Here is a 19,083-nt window from a genome sequence, read left to right on the forward strand (position 1 = left end):
GGAGGTGCCAGGAAAAAGGATGAGAGCCGCCAGTGCTGCAGTCTGTTGCCCAGCTTATTCCCAAAATCAGGCTCCGGCTACTGAGAGCTGACAGCGGGGTTCAGAGATGAGAAATGGTCAGAAAATAACACAGTCTGTGCAGGTCTTTGCTCTGAACAACGTCCAAGCTGCAGAAGAGTCAGCATCGGCCCTCTGCAAATGCTGCTCTATGGTCCCAAAAGATGTGGGTCACACACAGTATATATGATTAACCCTCCCTGTTAAAGCATGAATCTTCAGCAAAGGATAATTACTTTAATTAGTTCCCAGGACTATCTGTGAGAGATGCTTACCCTCCTCCCCTGGAGAGTGGATCTCTAAAGGATCTACCTGAAGTGGGTTAGGAGGTAGTTGTGTCCCCACAGCACAGTACAACGCTAAAAGGAATGTGACAGGAACAGCTAAGGGCCAGGAAAGGTCAAAATCTGCCGCAGGGTGTGAGCTCAGCCTGTGCTGTTTGATACTCCGCTCAGTTTAATGATTCTAAGTTTCTTCCTTTGTTACATTGAAGTATTTAAGCGCTGGCCCTTTGCTTTTTGTGCTTTGTTACAATACAGCGAGTGAATACAACACCTCAGGCCTGACTTTCTCCTGATGCCCAGGTCAGCCTTGGGAGAAACAAGCAGCTCACCCTTTTCTTGCACACTCTTTATTTCTGCTTCTTATCAAAAAATAAGCTCATTTGAGCGTATCTTTGTACACACACCTTGGGAATAACCACTTCTACAGCTTATCTTCCATATTCCTTAACAAAAGGCAACTCGGGCTGCTTCTCGCTGCTCACACCGGCCTGCCTTGAAAGGAAAGAGCTATTCCAAGCAGTTCTTTACCCAGTTCCTCGTGCCTTCCCCCTGCACTGAACTCCTCAGACAGCTCCCGGAACGTGACACAGATGCGGCGGCGCTGGATGTGCCTGCGGTGGATGGCGTGCTTCCAGCGGTACCGCGCCTCGCCATAGAGCACCACCAGGCACCGCCGCGGCAAGGGCACGGCAACAGTCACCTCCCGGCTTGGAACGAGCCGTGGGGATAACGTGCAGTTGGGTCCCTCTTCGCCTGGGTTTTGGCACGGTGGCGTCTGTGTAAAAGATCCTGGGGGATTTAATTCCCCGTTTTCTTTGCTGGAAGTGGGAAATAATTGGATGCTGTCCTCTGAATCACAAGACATGGATAGCACGGTTTCTGAGAGCAGGTTTAAGCTCACCAGACGTTCTCCCCAAAGCCACCAGTCGTCAAAGTGGGGGTCGATGGCAGAACCTCTCTCTGGCATGTAGTCCAGGTTACATTGTTCAACAGGTAAGAAACCACCCAGCACAGAGCAGGCTTCCATTTGTGCCACAATCTTCTTGCTAAAGCTTGGCAAACCGGTAAAGCTGCCAGCCTTCAGCCTTTGTTTCTTGAAGTTCACTTTGGGACCATAGTCCTGTTGGAAAAGAGGGTGGGGGGAAAGCTACTGTTAAGGAAAAATCTAGGACAAGTCTTTCTGGAGAGGCTGCGATCCCTGTGGGGATCACGGTCAAGCCTTTGAGTCCTGTTCTCATCTCTTCCAGTGACCTGGTCACCAGGTTGCAAAAGGGCTCAGTGAAGCCACATTAATCTGGAATTAGATTTCCCACCTGTAAAGTCAAACCAAGCCACCCACTTCTTTGGCTTGGAGATCGTGTGAACTTTAATGCCTGAACATGCATAAAGATGCTGTTTATTGTAACTATCACGTATTTTTGCCATAAGTCGACTTTAATGACAAGTAATTCTTGCTTTCAAAGGAAAATCTTTAATGAAACATCTAAAGCTGTTGGGGGTTCAGCTGAAAACAGCTTTCCCTTCCCAGAGGGACCTAAAATCAAACGTGCTGCTAAAGTCAGACCTGTTTCTTCCGGCCAGACTGTGACGGTTTCCAGTTGTCCCGATCCATAAGTTCAACTATCTCAGACTCTTCATCTTCACTGATGAACTCCTCCATGAGGAGCACCCCTGGAAATGGAAATGCCCAGCCAGCGAATTCCGAGTGCTCGTTTCCTTTAGCTAGGCCCGTTGCTGGACAGTAAGTGAAATTATCTTCTCCCTGCAGAAGCAACAACACAGAAGAAAAACCATGGGGGAAAAACTGCTTGCCGTAAGGTATTTCTCTATAAACGGTACAGGACTCTTGCTGCTTTGGGGAACAACTCATCCCTGCTTCTTTTACAGCTGCAGCATCACTGCTGCTTGAACCATGGAATGGTTTGGGTTGGAACCGACCTTAAAGCTCCTCCAGTTCCAACCCCCTTGCCAGGGGCAGGGACCCCATCCACTAGAGCAGCTTGCTCCAAGCCCCCGTGTCCAGCCTGGCCCTGGACCCTGCCGGGGATGTTGTACCCGTCCGGGCGGCTGCCCCGCCACACCGATACCCGTTGAAGGAGGGAAGACACCGACAAGGACAGGGCCCCACGCCGCAGCGCTCCATGCCGCAGGACACGCGGCTGAGGCCCGCGCTGTGCCTCCACCGCTGAACCCACGGGCCGGGCCCGCTTTGTCCCCAGCCCCTCGCTGTGCCCTGCGGGGCTGTGGTGATGGTGGTGGGGAGCAGAACCGGGCCCGGCCATGGCACGGGGTGGGTGGGGGGGGGGGTATCCCCGCGGCCCCAGCCAGGCCCGGGGGGACCCCGCCGGGCGCCCCGGCCCCGCCCCGCCGCAAGCCCCGCCCCGCCGCCCCCTCCCCGGTACCTGTGGGGGCGGAGCGGCCTGCGCGGGCCCCTCGCAGAGCAGGCAGGAGCGGATCCCCTTGCAGCCGCAGCCGGGTCCCGCGCCTCCGCCCGCCGCCTCCATCCGCGCTGGCTGCGCTCCCCGGGGCACACACACGCCCCCCGCCCCCCCGGTTCTCCTCCCTCACGGCCAGCCCCAAAGTGAGGGGAGCGCGAGGGGCGGCGGGGCCGGGTGCAGGCCGCACGCCTGGTCGGTCGGTCCGGTGAGCTCGGGGGTGTGTGTGTGTGTGTTGGGGGGGGGGGGGGTGGGTGGACGCGGACTCGCTGTCCCAGCAGCCTCCGCGGCACGGAGCAGCAGTGCTGGGCCCGTCCGCGCCGCGGGGCATGCTGGGAGATGTAGTCCGGACGCACAGCAGGCTGTGGTTCCCGAAGGCCGCCGCCGGCCCCTTCGCCGCGGCCTCCGCGCTCGGGTTGGCCCTGCACGGCTCCGGTGTTGCCGCGGTGCGAGGGACAGCGCCGGGGCCGCCGCACAGCCGCGGGGGGTGACAGGCTGGCACCGCCGCCCCTGCCATCTCCAGCATGGCGGTGGGGATGCCGTGCAGCGGCCGGCGCACCGGGCGCCCCCGGGGCAGAGCTCGGGCCATAGCGGGTGGCTAAAAACCGAGCTCGCGTTCATCGCCGCGGGGTGCCTGGCCTGCACGGACGTCGTGCCGCGGGACTGAGGGGCTGCTGTGGGATGCTGCTGGTGGTGGTTCATGGCTGCGCTCGGTGATGGGCTCGTCAGGCCCCGGGGTAACTGAGTGTGCAGTCTGGTGTCACCCGTGGTGATGGCCTTGGGGGCTGCTCAGCCTGGAGAAGAGAAGCTGATGGAGACCTCAGAGCAGCTTCCAGTGTCTGAAGGGGCCTACAAGGATGCTGGGGAAGGATCTTCATCGGGGACTGTAGGGATAGGACAAGGGGTGATGGGTTCAAACTGGAACAGAGGAAGTTCAGGCTGGGGATAAGGAGCAAGTGCTTCCCTGTGAGGGTGCTGAGGCGCTGGCACAGGGTGCCCAGAGAAGCTGTGGCTGCCCCATCCCTGGCAGTGTTCAAGGCCAGGTTGGGCAGAGCCTTGGACAGCCTGGTCTAGTGTGAGGCATCCCTGCTCATGGCAGGGGTTGGAACTGGGTGATCTTAAGCTCCTTTCCAACCCAAACCGTTCTGTAATGATTCTATGGGGCGTGTTATGTTGTGGTGTTCCCTGCAGCTCTCCTGGTGTCACAGGTGACATGGTGGTGGCTGAGCTGTCAGTGTGGGCAGAAGAGGGTGATGGGGACATCCACTGTCATTGGTGTCAAGTTTATCTTGTGGATACTAGAGCTTAACTGGGTTTATTAGGTTCAGCAGGTGAAGGCCTGACCCTGTGGGTTGACTTTCAGTGACAGCTCTGTTGCTTGAAGGATCAAATCCTCAACAGCGTTTTTCAGGCTCAATGCTCTTTACGCTGGTGTAAAACATCCCATAGGTGAAGGATTGCCCTTGTTTGCAGGTGTTAACAAAGCAGTGCCCCATTGCTCATCAAACCCAGCAGTCCAGGTGCTGTAGGCATGTTGTGATGCTGAAGTCAAGCCTAAGGACAGCTTAGTGTCCTGCGTGTTCCCCACCATTTACTGCAGTGGCATTTAGGCAGTGGTGAGACTAACTCAGAAAGACAGTAGCAAGCCTGGCCTTGGAGCTCTTCTTTCTTCCCTTCTCTTGGAATCTGTGTCAGAAAGAGCAGTAAGCCACGAGTCAGTAATTCCATGAAGCTCCTTTGGCTCCATCTATGTTGTTAGTCTAAATATCAGTGAGTTTGTGTGTGCCGTCCTGGCCACAGTGGTGCACAAAAACATCAGTTTACCAATAGCATTCACAGCGCTGTCGGGGTGGTTTTTGTTGGTGAGGAGATGATGTTAGTGATGGGTGGGTATTTACATTCCTGATAATTAATTCAGTTTTCCAGAATTTTAGGGAATTTAGGAAAGAGCCTATCCATATTGTCAGGGAGGCGTTCCTTCACAACAGGTGTATTTGCTCTTATTGTTGCTGTTTATTTGGAAGCCTGTTGGAGTTCTTGGAGCAGAGCCCTGTTGCTCAGGAGAGGTCCAAACAGGTAACAGGGAGACTGTCCTAGTTCCCAGTGCCATCACCCTGGGGACAGCTTTCATCTGCAGCAATTTCATAGCCAAGGGAGGGATTGTTGTTCTTGGGAGCATGAGCCCAGTGTAACAACAACCTCTGCTATTTCCATTTCAACCAGGCCGAACAGGCGACTTCAAACACAGCAGTGAAGCCAGTAGCTAACCTCCTAACTTGCTTCTTTTTCCCCTCTTGGAGCCAGTTGAAAGGACTTCCTCTCATTCCTGTTTGTTTTACTAGGAAGGGGACAAGAAGAGATCCTACAGCTGACTGATTCCAGCAGTGGGGTGGAGATTAAAGATGTCAAAAATTACTACAGAACTTCTGTTGGAAAGAGCAGTTCCAAGATCCACGAGGCTCCGAAAGATCGAGACGCTGAAGTAAGTGCAGGCAGGCCCATGGAAAATTCCAGCTGAATCCAGCCTGGGCAATCCTTGTTTTGCCTTTCTTCCCCTAAGCATTTGCACAGAAGAGAGACAGTTACAAAGCACGGAGCAGGAGGTGGCATTCTCAGTGCAGGATCAGTGAGCACTAGTGCATTCACTAGCACTAGTGTATTCACGAGAGAGGGTGCCACCTCTGTAAAACTGCTTAAGGCCAGATCCTGATTTCCAACCCTAAGATAGACTCCCTGTTCCCAAAACACTTGTCTTTGCTGGCAACTGCTTCCTGCAAGTAAGAGAATTTCTTCTGACCTGGATTTTAGAGGGATTTAAAAAGATTTCTGGTTTTATTTGCCCTCCCTTTTCCTCTCCCTCCATCCTTTTCCATCTCCTCTAAATCCAGTTATGTTAGTATCTCCGACATTGCGGAGAGGGAGAATAAGTAAACTCTGACACACTTAGAAACCACTAAAGCCAGTTTTGTTTCTCAGATCCTTAACAGAGGTCATTGAAAATATGTGTCTTTCCAAATGTTTAATACAGTGGAATTTTGCTTTTCCAAAACTGGTCAATCCGAGTGACTCAGCCAGTTTCTGGCTGGTGCCTTCAATGTTTTTGTCACTGATGTAAGAGTTTGGGGTTTCATGTAACTTTCTTTAAAGTTACTTATTTTGGTTTGTCTTGTGCTGAAATAATCACTTTTATAGAGAGAACCTCTGAAGTTTCTCTGAAGGGTGTAGGCTGCAGTGATCTGGGTAACAAAGTGATCTTGGGATGTGTGAAGCAGTGAATTTCCAGAGCATGGCTTTTTCCATGCAGCCTCCTAGCATGGTTTTGAAGGGATATATTTGAAGGGCCATTTGGGGAACACTGTGTTGAATTTCTCCCCGAAATGACGTAGTTGTTGCACTCAGCTTTGCAGCCGGTTGAATTCTCTTCAGCCTTTCTTACCTGCTTTGCCTGTCTGCTTAGGCTTCTGAGATGGCAAGTGAAGGAGAAGTGGTTTTGCTTCCTGATTTTATTCACCTCATTTACCCACACTTCATTTGTGTTTAGAAGGCTTTTTTATTACTAATCATTATAGATGGAGATTCTCTTTATTAAAGGAACTCAGACTTGTGTCCTCATGAGAGGTTTGCTGTTAGAACTAGAGGCTCCCTTTGGAACTCAGCTAAATGATCAAATCTAAATGACCTTTCTTTTAATGTGCATTTATCACTTTCTTACAGAGAAAGGATATTTTTTTCCCCTCACAAATATTGTACCACTTCCTTTCAGGACAAAATGCTTCTGTTTTGGTGGCAGCCTTGGGATTTTGATAGGTAGATTTCCATATTTGCCATTGGAAGTTTCCACAGCAAAATTCACTTCAGGAATGAATTGGAAGAAAGAAAAGAAATGGGAAAATCTCCCTTTTTTGTGAAGTTAGTTTCTTTGAAATCAGCCAAATGACTCTGCACTTGTCCTGAACTTAACTTCCAATGCAGGGATGAGAAGTGTTAAGCCAGATCAGCAAACTGATCCAATTGGATCCAATCTGTGTGAGTGTCAGCCTGAAGTCAGAGGGAGAGCAGGAATAGCTTTTGGAATCACCATGGTGTTCTGTTACTTACGCCAACTGCGAGATGGTGGTTTCTAAAGAATGAGTGTAATGATGAAGCTACGCATTCTGTGGGCAGGGTGGAGGGATGGTGTAGTGAGGGTCTCGTATTGCCACAGTTTTGCTGAATTGATGTTGCAAAGGAATAAAATACCAGAATTCTGAGGTTTTTAGTAATTTTTATCTATGATCAAGAACTTTTCCAGTGATTCCCTGCTCACAGCAGCTCTATTACCTGTCAGAGCTTTATCTGGGTAGCAGGTTAGTTGTACTGCAATACACTGGTAGACTTGAGTCTCTGACAGGGGCTGTTAGCTCAGACACAGCATCTTTTCCATGTGTCTGTGCCTGCAGTCAAGAAAAAGCAGGTTGGATCACATTTACCCAGTGAGTTGTGCTGGACTGAGAGGTGCAGATAGTTCATGGTCTCTTCTGCTTTCAGCCTGTCCAAGTTGCAGTTGAAGACTGGAGACTTAGACCCACGTTTGTTTTCCCGACTGAGGCATCTGCAGAAACTGGATCTCTCTGACAATTTACTGGACAAATTTCCCAACAGTCTAACCCTGCCTGATCTGCGTGTCCTAAACTGCAACAACAACAAACTGGAAGATGTAACTGCTCTGAAACAGTTCCCTCTGCTCGAGGAGCTGACCTACGAGAACAACGTGTACTTGACCGTGAGTTACCTCCTGTCCTTACAAAGCTAAGCATTAAGTAGAGGGGAAACAAACAGCAGTTACACCTAGTTCTTATATATTGTTCTTAGGCAGCAAGTGCTAGAGCATCTGAGAAGGCAACCAGTCTTTTTGAGGTACTTCGCTTGTCTGTGCCACTGTTTCCCAATCTGCAGAAGTGACTTGCCCAAAACCACTCAGATATTAAAATCTGGTTATCTTGAACTGATTCTCCAGGTTACAGTCCTGTCTTAGGTAGCTTATCAGGCAGGATATCTTATGCTCATGTGTGAAATACAGTAATGACTCTGTAGAAGCCTCCTTCTCAGGTGTTCGTTTTGGTACCACTCGTGCTCTGGAAGAGCAGACTTGGTCCTCTGCTGCTTGGTGATTAGCCTAGTTTGGGTTTTCTGATGTATCCGGAGGCTCTGCAGTTAAAAGCAGGTACAGTTAAAAGCATTCAATATATCCGGAGGCTCTGCAGTTAAAAGCAGGTACAGTTAAAAGCATTCAAAACTGTAGTTTTATTTGTGCTTTAAGCTGGTATCAGCCACCAGCCCCGGATGCTTGTTTGCTGTTGCATGCCCACAGAAGTATATGTGTGGCTGGATAAACTGGATTGGCGAACTGGTCTGACGTACAGCACACCTGACCCAAAGAAACCCTGCTGTGTCTTTGCTGTAGGCATCTGCCTTAGATGCTTGCTTAGCGTTGAAGGATGCAAAGAGGATACCCCGCATTGCACCCAGGCCGGAGCAGATGAGCCAGGTTACACTGCCACCACCTTGCGTTGGATGGTAGTACTGCATAAGCGTTAGGCAGGTCTTTTGTTTGCCGTTTGAGATCCCAGCCCGTGGGAGAACGTTAATTTACAACTAAAAGGCTATATTCATGTCAGAAATGCTGAGGTGATCCTATGAAATAGCTTTTCCTGTCTAAATGTATTCTTCTTATGCTTACCTGTATTTTAATAAAGGACTAAAGCTAAAGTAAGTACCATGTAACAACAGCTTTGGTGGCTTCTCTTTCTAGCTCAACGATGACTATAAAGTAATGTTCCTTTTGCAAAACCTTCGGCTACTCAATGGCAAAGATATCACCAAACTGGCAAAACATGTGAGGCATGTCAATAGTCGCAAGCTCACCAGCAAGGTAAGATGTGGTAGTTCTTAGTCTCTAAACACAGTAACTAAATACTGTGTTTTGGCATCCTCTGAACACAGCTCACAGTGCGGGCAGCCTAGGAATTGCTGCTTTCTCTGGTCACTGCTTGCATTTGCTCTACCTGTTCTGTGTAGCCAACTTCTACCTGCAGTTTAAACCACAGGAGCAGGGCCAACAAGGTCTGTGTCTGACCCTCTAGTTTTTCAGGTCACTCGAATCATCGTTCAGAAATGGGAGGAGCCTGGTGCTGACATAACAGCTGTATGCACCTCCCCATGTAATCTGTGTTATTGTCCTGGCCCCAGGAATGGGGAGCATAAAATCAAGCTCAAAAGAATCTTGTTTTTTTTTCCAGCATACACCAGGAACAAGGATTTGTTCTTTCTTCTTCATCTGTGCATGTTTGGAATCGTTTTTCACTCATTTACATACACAGTTTAGCTCCTGACAGATTGTCCCCATAAAGCACGCTGTGATCCTCAGCAAAACTGTTGTAGGATGAAAAAGGTTTGGGTTTTTTTTTTGTGCAGTACTGCTCTTACTGTTTGATTTCTTGTTAGTTGATCTTGGTAATTCCTTCTATGTAGCAGTGGTGGAGAGGTTAAATACTGCACTGGAATAGCTTGTTGTGCTTCATGTTACCTGTGTAATACCTTGTATCTCAAAGGGTCTTGGTGAGGGCTGCTCAACCTCTTATCCTCCAGGCAACTGGGCATGGTTGGCTGGTTAACGAGACACAAAATGATCCCTGTGCTGTTAATTTTGTGCTGGTATCTGTGCCCCAGATACTGCTGCCTGCTGGTATTGCTCTCTCCCTGGCTCCCCAGTTCTTACTGCTGTGTCTAAATGTAAAATGTTAGGTCCAAATGCTTATGGATGGGTTACTACCCACCAGAAACTCTCAGGTGGGAAACTGTGCTGATAAGTGACATCTGAGTGATTGTGCTCATAGTTCAGAAACCTTTTGGAGACAAGGTATCTTTATAAATGGGATTGACATGCACCAGTGCTGCTCATGCACACACTCGAGTTACAAGAAAAGTCAACCATCCCCATTATCTTGTGCCTGTTATAATAAATTAGTTACCTGTCAGGCACTCCCTGTTAGTAGGGCATGGTGTAAGAATGCTTAAGACCTTTTGCTATGGATCCAGAGGTATGAAATCAGGCATTGCTCTGGGTCTGCTCTCTGCTTACCCACACTCAAGCTTGGCTCAGAGGAATTGGGTCTCTTAGCTGAAGTCGTGGTTTGAACACTGTAAAACCAATGGAAGCAGTGCTATCACGCAGCTAGCGGAGCCTCAGCGTTGGCAACTTCTTAAATGCTTTTACGAGTACTCCCATGCTCTTCTGCTCTGGTTTTCTGTAGTGTTCTGATGACTAAACTCAGTCTTTCTGCCCAGGTTACTGCTCACTGGGAAAAATTCTTCCGTGACCAACTTCCTGAGAAGCACACAGCTGAGCAAGTGAAGTCCATCAAGAAGAAGTTCCTGAAGTCAGTCCAAACCAACGTAGTATGTGGGCCCAGCTCACTCAGTGAGTTCACCCGCTGGCGGGTAGGTGACGTTTCACTCACTTGCCCTCCTGTCCTTCAGGCAAGGACTCTGCCGGCTGATCCGGACTGGATTTGATTAAAATGCTGTATGGATTTGGGTGTCAGGGCTCTTGCAGATGGGGGGGGTTGTGGGTGTGTGTGTCAGGTTTTCTGGTTTTCTTTGTTAAGCCGTTACAGAAGCGCTAGGTATGAATGTGCACCAAGCTGCAATAGCTGTCATTAAACCCTGTGTTTTAATTCATAAGCAGTAATGATACTTGTACTAATTAATGAGACTGCAGTTCCTTAGTACTTAATTATTTGCAAATAGCTCTAACGGCATCCTTTAGTCTTGATGGAAGCTGTATGAAAGGAGAAAAGGTAATGACAGAACTGTAGTTACTCCCAGTGGGGAAAGACACCGTTTAGTTGTAACATATGTTTGAGTTGTATGTGCATACATACAGCTGAGCCGGCCATCTCTCCTTTGTCTTATTTCATTGCTGTACTCTTGTTCTCACAAATATGCACCCCGGATGTCCATGACAAAGTGAAGTTCTTGGGTCATATCAGCAAAGGACTTGGCCTGCCAGGCTGTCAGCTCCTCCATCACTTGTGAAAATCATGTAGAACAGCGAAAGCAGATATTAAGAGCTCAGCAAAGCAGCTCTCATTATACAGTTTGTCTGCTGTTGCTGTGTGTCTTTTCACTGGGTTTTTTTTACATAGCCACATATTTGTTTCTAAGGTGAAAATGATTGCAGAAGAGTTTCTGGCATCCTCACTGGGTCTGGAGTTAAACTCAGATCCCGAACCAGAGGAAAAGATGGATGAGAATGAGGAAGAAGAAAGCTCAGAAAGCCCCAGGGAAGATGCAGAGGACAAGGGTCAGGTAGGTGATTTTTCAGGTTCGATTAACAATGTCCTTTTTATTTCCTGTGAATTCAGTAGCACTTGTCAGTTTACATTTATGACCTTTTGGTAACTGTAGGGGCAGCCTCAGGCTCCAGCCTGTTATTCAACAACTGAAGCTTGTTCTTTATAGCCAGATTGAACCTTTCCCACCAATGTGAAGGCCGAGTTGCTCTCCAAGAGGGGAAAGCTTCCATTCTCATAGGGTACCCAAAAGATTGCCTGAGTATAGTCCTACAGACTGCACCTCTCCTTTGAGGAAGGGGTATATTTAATTAGAGAACTGGGCTGATAACATGGCCACACTGTGTTAGTGCTCACCTTCTTTCAAATGGCTGCAGACTGAACCCAATGGGTCCATGGGCCAGATTTGGTTTTTCCACATTGTTTTTCAATCACAAGTGACTGGGACAAGGGAAGAGAGAAGTGATTTTTCATTAGCTTCTGCCTCTAGGAACCCTGCAGCTCTTGGCTTTCTGATTCTTGGAACCCAGTCTGTAACCATAGGAGGGTACTTGCAGTTGAATAATTAATATCTCTGACTTACAAATCATCTGCACATCTTGGGGAAGCCAGAAACCTTCTGCACAAACTGACAACATGCCTTATAGGTCACAGTAACAGCCAGAAAGAGGAAAAGAAATCGCTCAAAAACACACTCTCGCAAGAAGAGGTCCAAGCCCCAGGTGACCACCGAGAAGGAGGTTGTAGTTAATCCCAGAAAATCCAGTCTTGTGCAAGATGAGCTAGCTCCTGAGAAACCAAGAACATCAAACCAGCCAGCCAAAGAGGCGAGCCCTGAGCAGGAACCTGAAGAGACACCTAAGAACGGAGAGCAGTTGCCCAAGGGGCAAAGCAACAGAAGATCCAGCCAGCTGACAGGGGAACAGAAAAGCCAGGAGCAGGACAATGGAGTTGTTACCTTGACCCCAGTGAAGAACTCCAAGGGCAAGGTATGTTCATCAGCCTCCTTAGGACTGGCTTTTGGCCTCTTGGTTTAGTGGGAGGAGCTGCATTCAGATCTCATCCGAGCTCTGCACAGTTTGGAGCTCGTAACTGACCAGATATATTGTGAGTGACGGGTTTGGTTTCGGTTTTTATTGGTTTAAATCTCTCAGAGCCATCAGGGAAAGCCCCCCCTGGACACAGTGAATCCCCTGCAGGGGATGGATGGACCAGCGCTCCGAGGTGGTGCACTGAAAGCCTGTTTCTAGAAACGGGACTGCCATGACTTGCGCTCAGGTCAAAGTGATGGCTGCATGGGGAAAGGTGTTTCCCCCTCAGCTCAGAGCAGTGGGGATATAAAGGTTTTTTCACATTTCTCTGCATCAGGAAATGGGGTTCGCTGCCAGGCTCTGCTGGGCACATCTTTTCTAAACAGTTGCTTGCTGGTTTAGGAGTCTGGAGCATTGCTGGCACCTCAGTCTCTCCTGTTCTCTGTAGCAGAGAAGGGCTGACCAGATCCTTCCCTTTAACTCAGGTTGCTGTGCTCAGTGGAGGGTTCTGTCCAGGCAGTCACAGGCAAAGCGCTGTCAGGGGAATGAATTTTCTAAATGTGGATGGTTTATTGTAGGAGGATGTCAGTGCAGAGCCATTGCATTTTCTTCAGTGTCACAGTAAAGGCAACAGCCGCGAGGATTTTAAAACGCAGCTCTGGTCCTGTGTCTTCGAGCCATTGCTAGACTCTGGAGCCAGGAAAGGTGAGCTCTTACAGAGGTTTGCAGGATTCCCAGAACCACCCGGCTCTGGAATCCCAGCGGACTCCATGCATTAGACCCCTGCTCCTTCAAGCTGTAGTCTCCATTGTCAGGAAGAGACTTGCTTACATACTTCTTTGACTTTGAAAACAGGAGACTGGGAGAGCACCAGGCAGTCTTCAGGTGTTATCCGTGAACCTGGGAACTTCTCACCTATTCTTTCCATCTTTCAGATCCCATTGTGAGCTCCTCCAGAACCGTGGCAACATGTGGAGGGGAATCTGTCTGTCTGATTGACTGTGAGACGGGGACAGTGCTGAAAAAGTATAAGGTGGCTGCAGAGGTACGTTGCAAGTGGGAGGAGTAAGCATTGACTGGAAATGTCATCATTTGTTATAATTACATACATGTATACATAATGTACGTTACAAAGAGTTCTGAAAGGGTTTCTAGCAGGTCTTAAAAGGACGAAGGTAGGTACTAAATTGCTTATCCTTTTAGCCTGGTTTGTTTTGGGTGGTTTTTTGTTAGCTTAGAAGATTAGTCTGCCTCTCTTTTCCTCACGCAGGCACACGTGTGTGTTCTGCTAAGACTGCTTGACAGCACAGAGGATTAAACATCCTGTGTCAACAGTTTGTGCTCTTCTGAGGGTGGCTTTGAGCTTCAGTGCCCCACCTCCAATAGTCCTGTCATTTCACCTCCATAGCTCTCAGATGGTTGTCTTATCTCTGAGCTGACAGCTCTCCTCCTGGCTCCAATCTTTCCCTCTGATCAGGGTTTCTTTCTGTTCTAGGAGTTTTTCAGTGTTGCGTGGACAACCGTTACAATGGTCATCAGCGACAGCAGGAAGAAATCTCATAATATCTTGGCTGCTGCTGGGAGGAGAGGGATTGTCAAACTGATCCACGTGGCAGCTGACTTCTGCTACGGAGAGATAAAGGCTCATAAAAAGCCCATTGCTACTGTCTGCTTCAGCCCAACTCGAGAAACTCACCTCTTCAGTAAGTCTGGATCAGAATCTCTTTAGTTTTAGTACCTAATGTAGAAAAGGCTGGGCGTCCTTAACAAGGGGAACTGGCAGCAGTGCAAACAGGGACTGCACATGCATAGAAAAAGCATGGCCAGACATGTATTGTTAGTCTCATATGAGAGTAATCTACAGAAGGTACAGACTGTTTCAGCCACAGAGCCTGACCCTTTAGCTGAGGTGCAGCAGCTCCTGTTTCTCTCTCAGGGTGGCCGTCACGAACAAGCCCAGCAGCGGCCCCGTTCCGCAGGGATGAGTAAGAAGAATGAGAGCCAGGGCAGGCTGCTGGGGGCCAGGCAGCGGGTGGTCAGGGCTCTCAGCAGCACAGCAACAGGGGCAAGCAGTGTACAATGGGCTGTTAGGGTTCATTTTTTCCAATGAGCAAAATTATGCACTTAAGTAAGTGCTTTTGGATGAATGACAGGGGTTTGGAGTTCTGTACCTTGTCAGACCTCTTTTTTTCTACACTATTTAGCCTGATGTAGAAGAGAGCTTTGCCACAGTAGGGCCCACAGAGGCTGAAGTTACAAACTGGTAGGACACGAACTATTATACTACAGATTGCAGCTGCATTGTCAGGCCTGTAAAGTAATTTGTTAGAGCCCTTCAAACTGCACCCCACAGCACATTGTTCCTCTGGCCTACAATTACTCACATCCTGGAGTGGTTAGAGTGCTACATGAGCCATTAACAGTGGGATTTTTCTGAAACACAGGTAGCTGTAGTGGATAATTCCCAGAAGCAGCTCAAGAGTGCAAAAAGCAGAAGCCCAGGAGGATAAGGAGGTGGATAGCACATCCGTACATCCGAGTGGACAGCTTGTTGCATTGCATAGAAACATTCATAGTAATGAAGTGAGAGTCTTTGCATGCCTGTCTGGGGATGGGACACTGCCCCAGGTAGTCATTTGATGGCTGCCTTCTGATCAGGATCCAGATTACTCTGTGTAACCTGTTAGGATTGTTTCTGCTAGCAGTGTATCAGTTTGGTGACAAAGACATGAAGGGTCTTTCACACTTTACATCAATGCCTAAGTTTCCCCGTGGGAGCTACTGTGGATGTGACCACAGTAAGCCATGGATGCATGGGATGAAGTGGCGTCTGCCTGAGAGGGGAGGTTAGGGCTTAAATTCCCCATGGCCCCCAGAAACATGAGCTGAAAGGGGCTCATGAATGACCTTATGAAGCCACAACTTAGTAGTGGACACCAGGAAACAAACTTTCTTTTATCTGCTCCTCTTAGAGCACAGGATAAGAATGCAAATTCCTGACCATGCTGTGACGTGGTGTTGAGCCAGGAGCCTCAGTGACTGCTGCTGTGCCTTAATGAGCTCTCTGATGCCCCAGGCTTAGCGTGTTACAGCCTCTGTGGCACGGGTAGAATTGCCAGCTAGCACGAGAAGAGCTAGATGAGCAGCGCTGTCACTACCTGCTTCTCTTCTGTGTCCCACAGCTGCATCCTATGACAAGCGAATTGCACTCTGGGATATTGGGATTCCAGACTCTGACTACAATTTCAAAGCAAGGTAAAGGTTCAAAAACCAGACGTGGCCAGCCCAGGAGCCTGTAACTATCGCAGCATCACGTAACTGCTTGCTCTCTTTTCTTTTTCTTTCTTTTTAGCCAGCTGCTGGTGCTGGAAGTGCTCTCTATTCCCTTACGGATTGCCCTCGTCCCCAGCTGCCCGGATCAGTACCTGCTGGCTGGCTGTGAAGGTGGCTGTTTTGCCTGGAATATAAAACTGGATAAGAAACAAAAAAACAGGTTAGATCCCAAAGTTGGGGGCATGTATTTGCTTTCCTTATCATCAAAAAGAGCTTGTCCTAGCAAAGGCTTTATTTCTGACTGAGGAGACCTGAGCAAGAAAAAGCAGCATGTCCTACCCAATTTAAAACATCCCTTCCCACAGAGGCAAGAAAAAATACTAGCATAATGCTAAAGGAGTGTTCAAAGCTGGCAGCCCTGAGCGTGTATCACTGCTCCAGTCTACAGGGGTTGCAGGAAGGCTGACAGGACTGGAATGCAATACCCTAAAACTGGAGGGCGTGGATCTTGATGCAGTGTAACAGAGCGTAAAGTCTTGGCTCTAGTTCCAGTCTCCCATAAGGCCAATCCTGCTGCTGGTGCAGGAGGTTACCCAGGGAAGGGCACTCTATGGGAGCACAGGAAGAAATGACGACAGCAAAGCAAGTCGAGTCATGCTGTGCTGTCATACCCTAATCCTGAGGTCTGCACAAACAGATGGAGTAAACCAGCAGTCTCTTAAGCAAAAGGGCTGCATTCATTAACCCAGGTGGCCAAAGGCATAATTCCAAGTGGGAATTGATCTGGATTTGGCAAGAGACTTACTAACACATCCCATTACTGTGTGCCCATCCACTGCTCCCCATCCAGGCCTCGACTCATTTCACCCTTCCCTCTATTTCTAGGCCTTTTGATGCCACGTTCCAGTTTCCTGATGAGGATGGAAGCATGACAACATTGCACAGGGTTGATGGTTTGGCTTTTCTGAATGATGATGTTGTGGGTGAGTATAAACACAATAGCCCAGTCCAGAAAAAAGGGCACCTTAGCACATGGCAGGCTGAATGGGGTGCAGCTCCCTCTTCTTCAGTTTGCTGGGGGGTACAGAACGGAGCTGCCTCCCAGAGTCACTTAACTTTCCCTAAACTGTGGGCTAGAGGTGCACAGACACGTCTGGGCGGGCCTACCAATGGGGATGGCCCCATCCCCAAAGCATGTTTGGCCAAGTAAGGGCAAAGGGAGAAAGGCTGGTGGCAGCAGTATGTGTTTGCAGAGCAACTGGGGGTTCCCACAGCTGGGAGAGTGCTTAAAAGCATGGCCTGGGCCTTTCTGAACAGCTAATGCTTGTTCTGCAGTTCAGGAATGTATTGTGGGATTGAAAATCCCTCTGCAGCCTCCAGTTACCCTGAAATGAGGTAAAAGAGGTGGAAAGAGTTGCCGCTGGTATCAGGTCCCACATCTTAAAGCCACCTTCTGGATGAACCACCTTCCCCAGCAACCAGCCTTTGTCTTGAGGTTTCCCGTGTCACTGACACAGCCTCTCCCATCTTTCTTCCCTAGTTTCCAAGAGCTCTAAACCAGGATGCATATACTTATGGAGCTGGAGTCGGTCTTTTGACACGAAGGGGAAGGGATGCCAACGAACCACAGCTGCAGTTATTCTGGCTGAGCTGGAGTGGTCCACGACAGACATGTCCTACCTGACACTCAGCACCTGCCCAGGTAGGCAGTGCTCTTCCTCACTCACTGTGGCAGGGATGCTGCACGGATGGAGATTGACTTGGACCAGTGGCCTGGGGAAGCCTGGAGCTGGATTTCAGTCTCCATCAGCCTGGTCTCCACTCTGCTACCAAGAGCCCCGACTTGTAATGTAGCTGCAGCACCGTGCAGCACCAGCTGTGTATAAATAACATCAGGAATAACTAATTATAGCTCTACCATCGGCCATCCAAGGGAACCACCGAGGCATTGCTCAGTGACATGGTCTCCATTGTACAGGGCTTCAGAGCACATAGAGCTGATGGCCTGGCCCTTTAGTGTAGCTGGAGCCATTTTAACATCTCAAGGAAGGGGCAGGACCCACGAGGGGCAGCTGGCTTTTGAGACTAACAGGGAATAGACCAAAAAAAGTCTAAAAAAGGTCAGAAGAAATCCCCTAGTGTTTCTCACTAGCTTCTCTCTACTAGAGCAAGAGAACTGATTTAGCCTTGGGTGAAATGAGCTTTCAGAGCAAGGTCAATTAGCATATTTGTGCTGTATTATGCTGAAATACCACATCCTCTGTTGGGATCCTGCAGCACTGGCTTGAGTTCTGCATTACAGGAAAGTGGATCCTTAATTCCAGACTTATTTCCCATCTTCTTCTTTTGGTCCTGCAGCAAAAAACTACGTGTTCTGTGGCGATGAGAAGGGAAGCGTGTGGATGTACAACCTCTCAAGCTACACAAAGGCATGGAGCTCTGCAAAGGGGAAACGCTCCCCACTTCAGAAGATCCCTCCTGCACAGGTAGGTCTCCCTTCTGCCTCAGTGCAGCAGGGAGCAGATTCACACCAGAACATACCTGCTGTTGTCTATACCCAACTCTCGCACACCATTAAAAGTAATCTCTAGAGCATGACCAAGGCCATCTTTCAACTCTCACACAAACCCAACTGTGACAGGAATTAGGAATTGCAGCTCTGCATTCTGCAGGAGCGAGCAACTGTTCCTAGATGAAGGGCCCTCTCAAAGCTGGTGGTTAAACTGGAGAGCCTGGTGATACGCTTGTGGAGACACCACTTCCCTGCTGGGTTGAGGGGATGGAAGCCAAAGGGAAACCAGAGTTCTTCCTCGTGGAGAAAAGGGCTCATGCACTTTTTTCCTGCTGGGCACATCCCTGGCCTTCAGGGATAGTTCTGTCTTAGGCAATGACCGAGCGTCTTGAAAGGACAATCCCACATACTCTCATACAGAAGCGGGTGTTGAGCTGCACTAGATGCAGGTATGGAGTGACCCAGTGTTCCAAGAGCTTTTTGCAAGTACATTGCCTGAGGCAGCACTTTCTCCTTTCTGATCAAGTCCATGTGGTTTGGAGGAGCTGCACCACCTCCCTCAGAAAGGGCAAGAGCCTTTCATTCAGCCTCCCTGGGTGGGCAGGGAACCAGACTCCATACAGACCCAGCTGTCAATTAACACTAACTAACATCCTCCCACCTTCAGAGACAGCACCAGCAGCCCTTGCCTATCCAACCTCTCTTCTCCTCCTAGATTCTCCAGTGGCCAGAGCTGCGAGCAAACGGGGAGCAGCTGACTGAAGTCCTAGTAAACAACGTGGTCTCAGACCCCACTTTTACTTACCTTGTTGTCCTAACTAGTGTGAACATAACAGCAATTTGGAAGAAGTCATAGTTCCTTGTCCCCCAGTTTCATGCCTGTGCTTTGAATTAGTGCAGTATTAGTGACTGTTACCCATGTAACCATCACGTTTTCTAGACCTGCTGTTATGTGCAAGAGACAAAACACCAAGAGGAGTTTGTTAAACTCATCTTGTCATTGTAAACACCCAGTTTCTTTTACTGTAAGTTTTCCACAATTGGTGCAATTGTTTTATATAGAAATGACACTTAATAAAACAAAACCCCTCTTGCTGGCACTGCTTGGACTTCTTGGAAAGGAAAAGCAGAGAGTTCATCCACTGCTGTCTCACAGCA

The 19,083-nt window shown here is 48.9% G+C and overlaps 2 protein-coding genes across 4 annotated transcripts; one reads left to right on the plus strand and one right to left on the minus strand.

Moving 5' to 3' along the window:
• Window positions 1–447: 447 nt before the first annotated feature.
• ALKBH4 (alkB homolog 4, lysine demethylase) lies at window positions 448–2,913 on the minus strand. The gene is made up of 3 exons (XM_061470439.1): window positions 2,744–2,913; window positions 1,906–2,103; window positions 448–1,461 (listed from the first exon to the last, which is right to left on the minus strand). The coding sequence occupies exons 1-3, from the start codon at window positions 2,843–2,845 to the stop codon at window positions 820–822; spliced, it is 942 nt and encodes a 313-aa protein (XP_061326423.1). The 5' UTR covers window positions 2,846–2,913; the 3' UTR covers window positions 448–819.
• Window positions 2,880–19,019, plus strand: LRWD1 (leucine rich repeats and WD repeat domain containing 1). Of its 3 annotated transcripts, XM_061470436.1 has the most exons (16): window positions 2,880–2,922; window positions 5,119–5,258; window positions 7,304–7,538; window positions 8,568–8,687; window positions 10,103–10,255; window positions 10,982–11,125; window positions 11,757–12,098; window positions 12,719–12,845; window positions 13,076–13,185; window positions 13,636–13,843; window positions 15,323–15,395; window positions 15,493–15,633; window positions 16,299–16,396; window positions 16,954–17,115; window positions 17,772–17,899; window positions 18,641–19,019. In XM_061470436.1, exons 2-16 carry the CDS (start codon window positions 5,179–5,181, stop codon window positions 18,779–18,781), a joined length of 2,262 nt encoding a protein of 753 aa, XP_061326420.1. In that variant the 5' UTR covers window positions 2,880–2,922; window positions 5,119–5,178; the 3' UTR covers window positions 18,782–19,019. The 3 variants fall into 3 exon arrangements, with proteins under 3 accessions (XP_061326420.1, XP_061326422.1, XP_061326419.1); XM_061470438.1 differs by lacking the exon at window positions 2,880–2,922 and having other exon boundaries at window positions 4,757–5,258; window positions 7,418–7,538; XM_061470435.1 differs by lacking the exon at window positions 2,880–2,922 and having other exon boundaries at window positions 4,758–5,258.
• Window positions 19,020–19,083: the final 64 nt, after the last annotated feature.

Source organism: Pezoporus flaviventris, unplaced genomic scaffold (assembly GCF_033815535.1).
Source record: "Pezoporus flaviventris isolate CSIRO_AGI_PZ_B2104156 unplaced genomic scaffold, CSIRO_AGI_Pfla_v1 ptg000063l, whole genome shotgun sequence".
NCBI lineage: Eukaryota > Metazoa > Chordata > Aves > Psittaciformes > Psittacidae > Pezoporus > Pezoporus flaviventris.

Bases quoted from the DNA above. Each gene is read 5' to 3' on its own strand.
- ALKBH4 (XM_061470439.1), bottom strand. From the start codon at position 2,845: ATGGAGGCGGCGGGCGGAGGCGCGGGACCCGGCTGCGGCTGCAAGGGG. The intron at 2,104-2,743 runs GTACCGGGGAGG...TTGCTTCTGCAG, and splicing joins AGGCCGCTCCGCCCCCACAG to GGAGAAGATAATTTCACTTA. The intron at 1,462-1,905 runs GTCTGACTTTAG...CTTTTCCAACAG, and splicing joins AGTCTGGCCGGAAGAAACAG to GACTATGGTCCCAAAGTGAA.
- LRWD1 (XM_061470436.1), top strand. From the start codon at position 5,179: ATGTCAAAAATTACTACAGAACTTCTGTTGGAAAGAGCAGTTCCAAGA. The intron at 7,539-8,567 runs GTGAGTTACCTC...TTCTCTTTCTAG, and splicing joins AGAACAACGTGTACTTGACC to CTCAACGATGACTATAAAGT. The intron at 17,116-17,771 runs GTAGGCAGTGCT...TTGGTCCTGCAG, and splicing joins GACACTCAGCACCTGCCCAG to CAAAAAACTACGTGTTCTGT.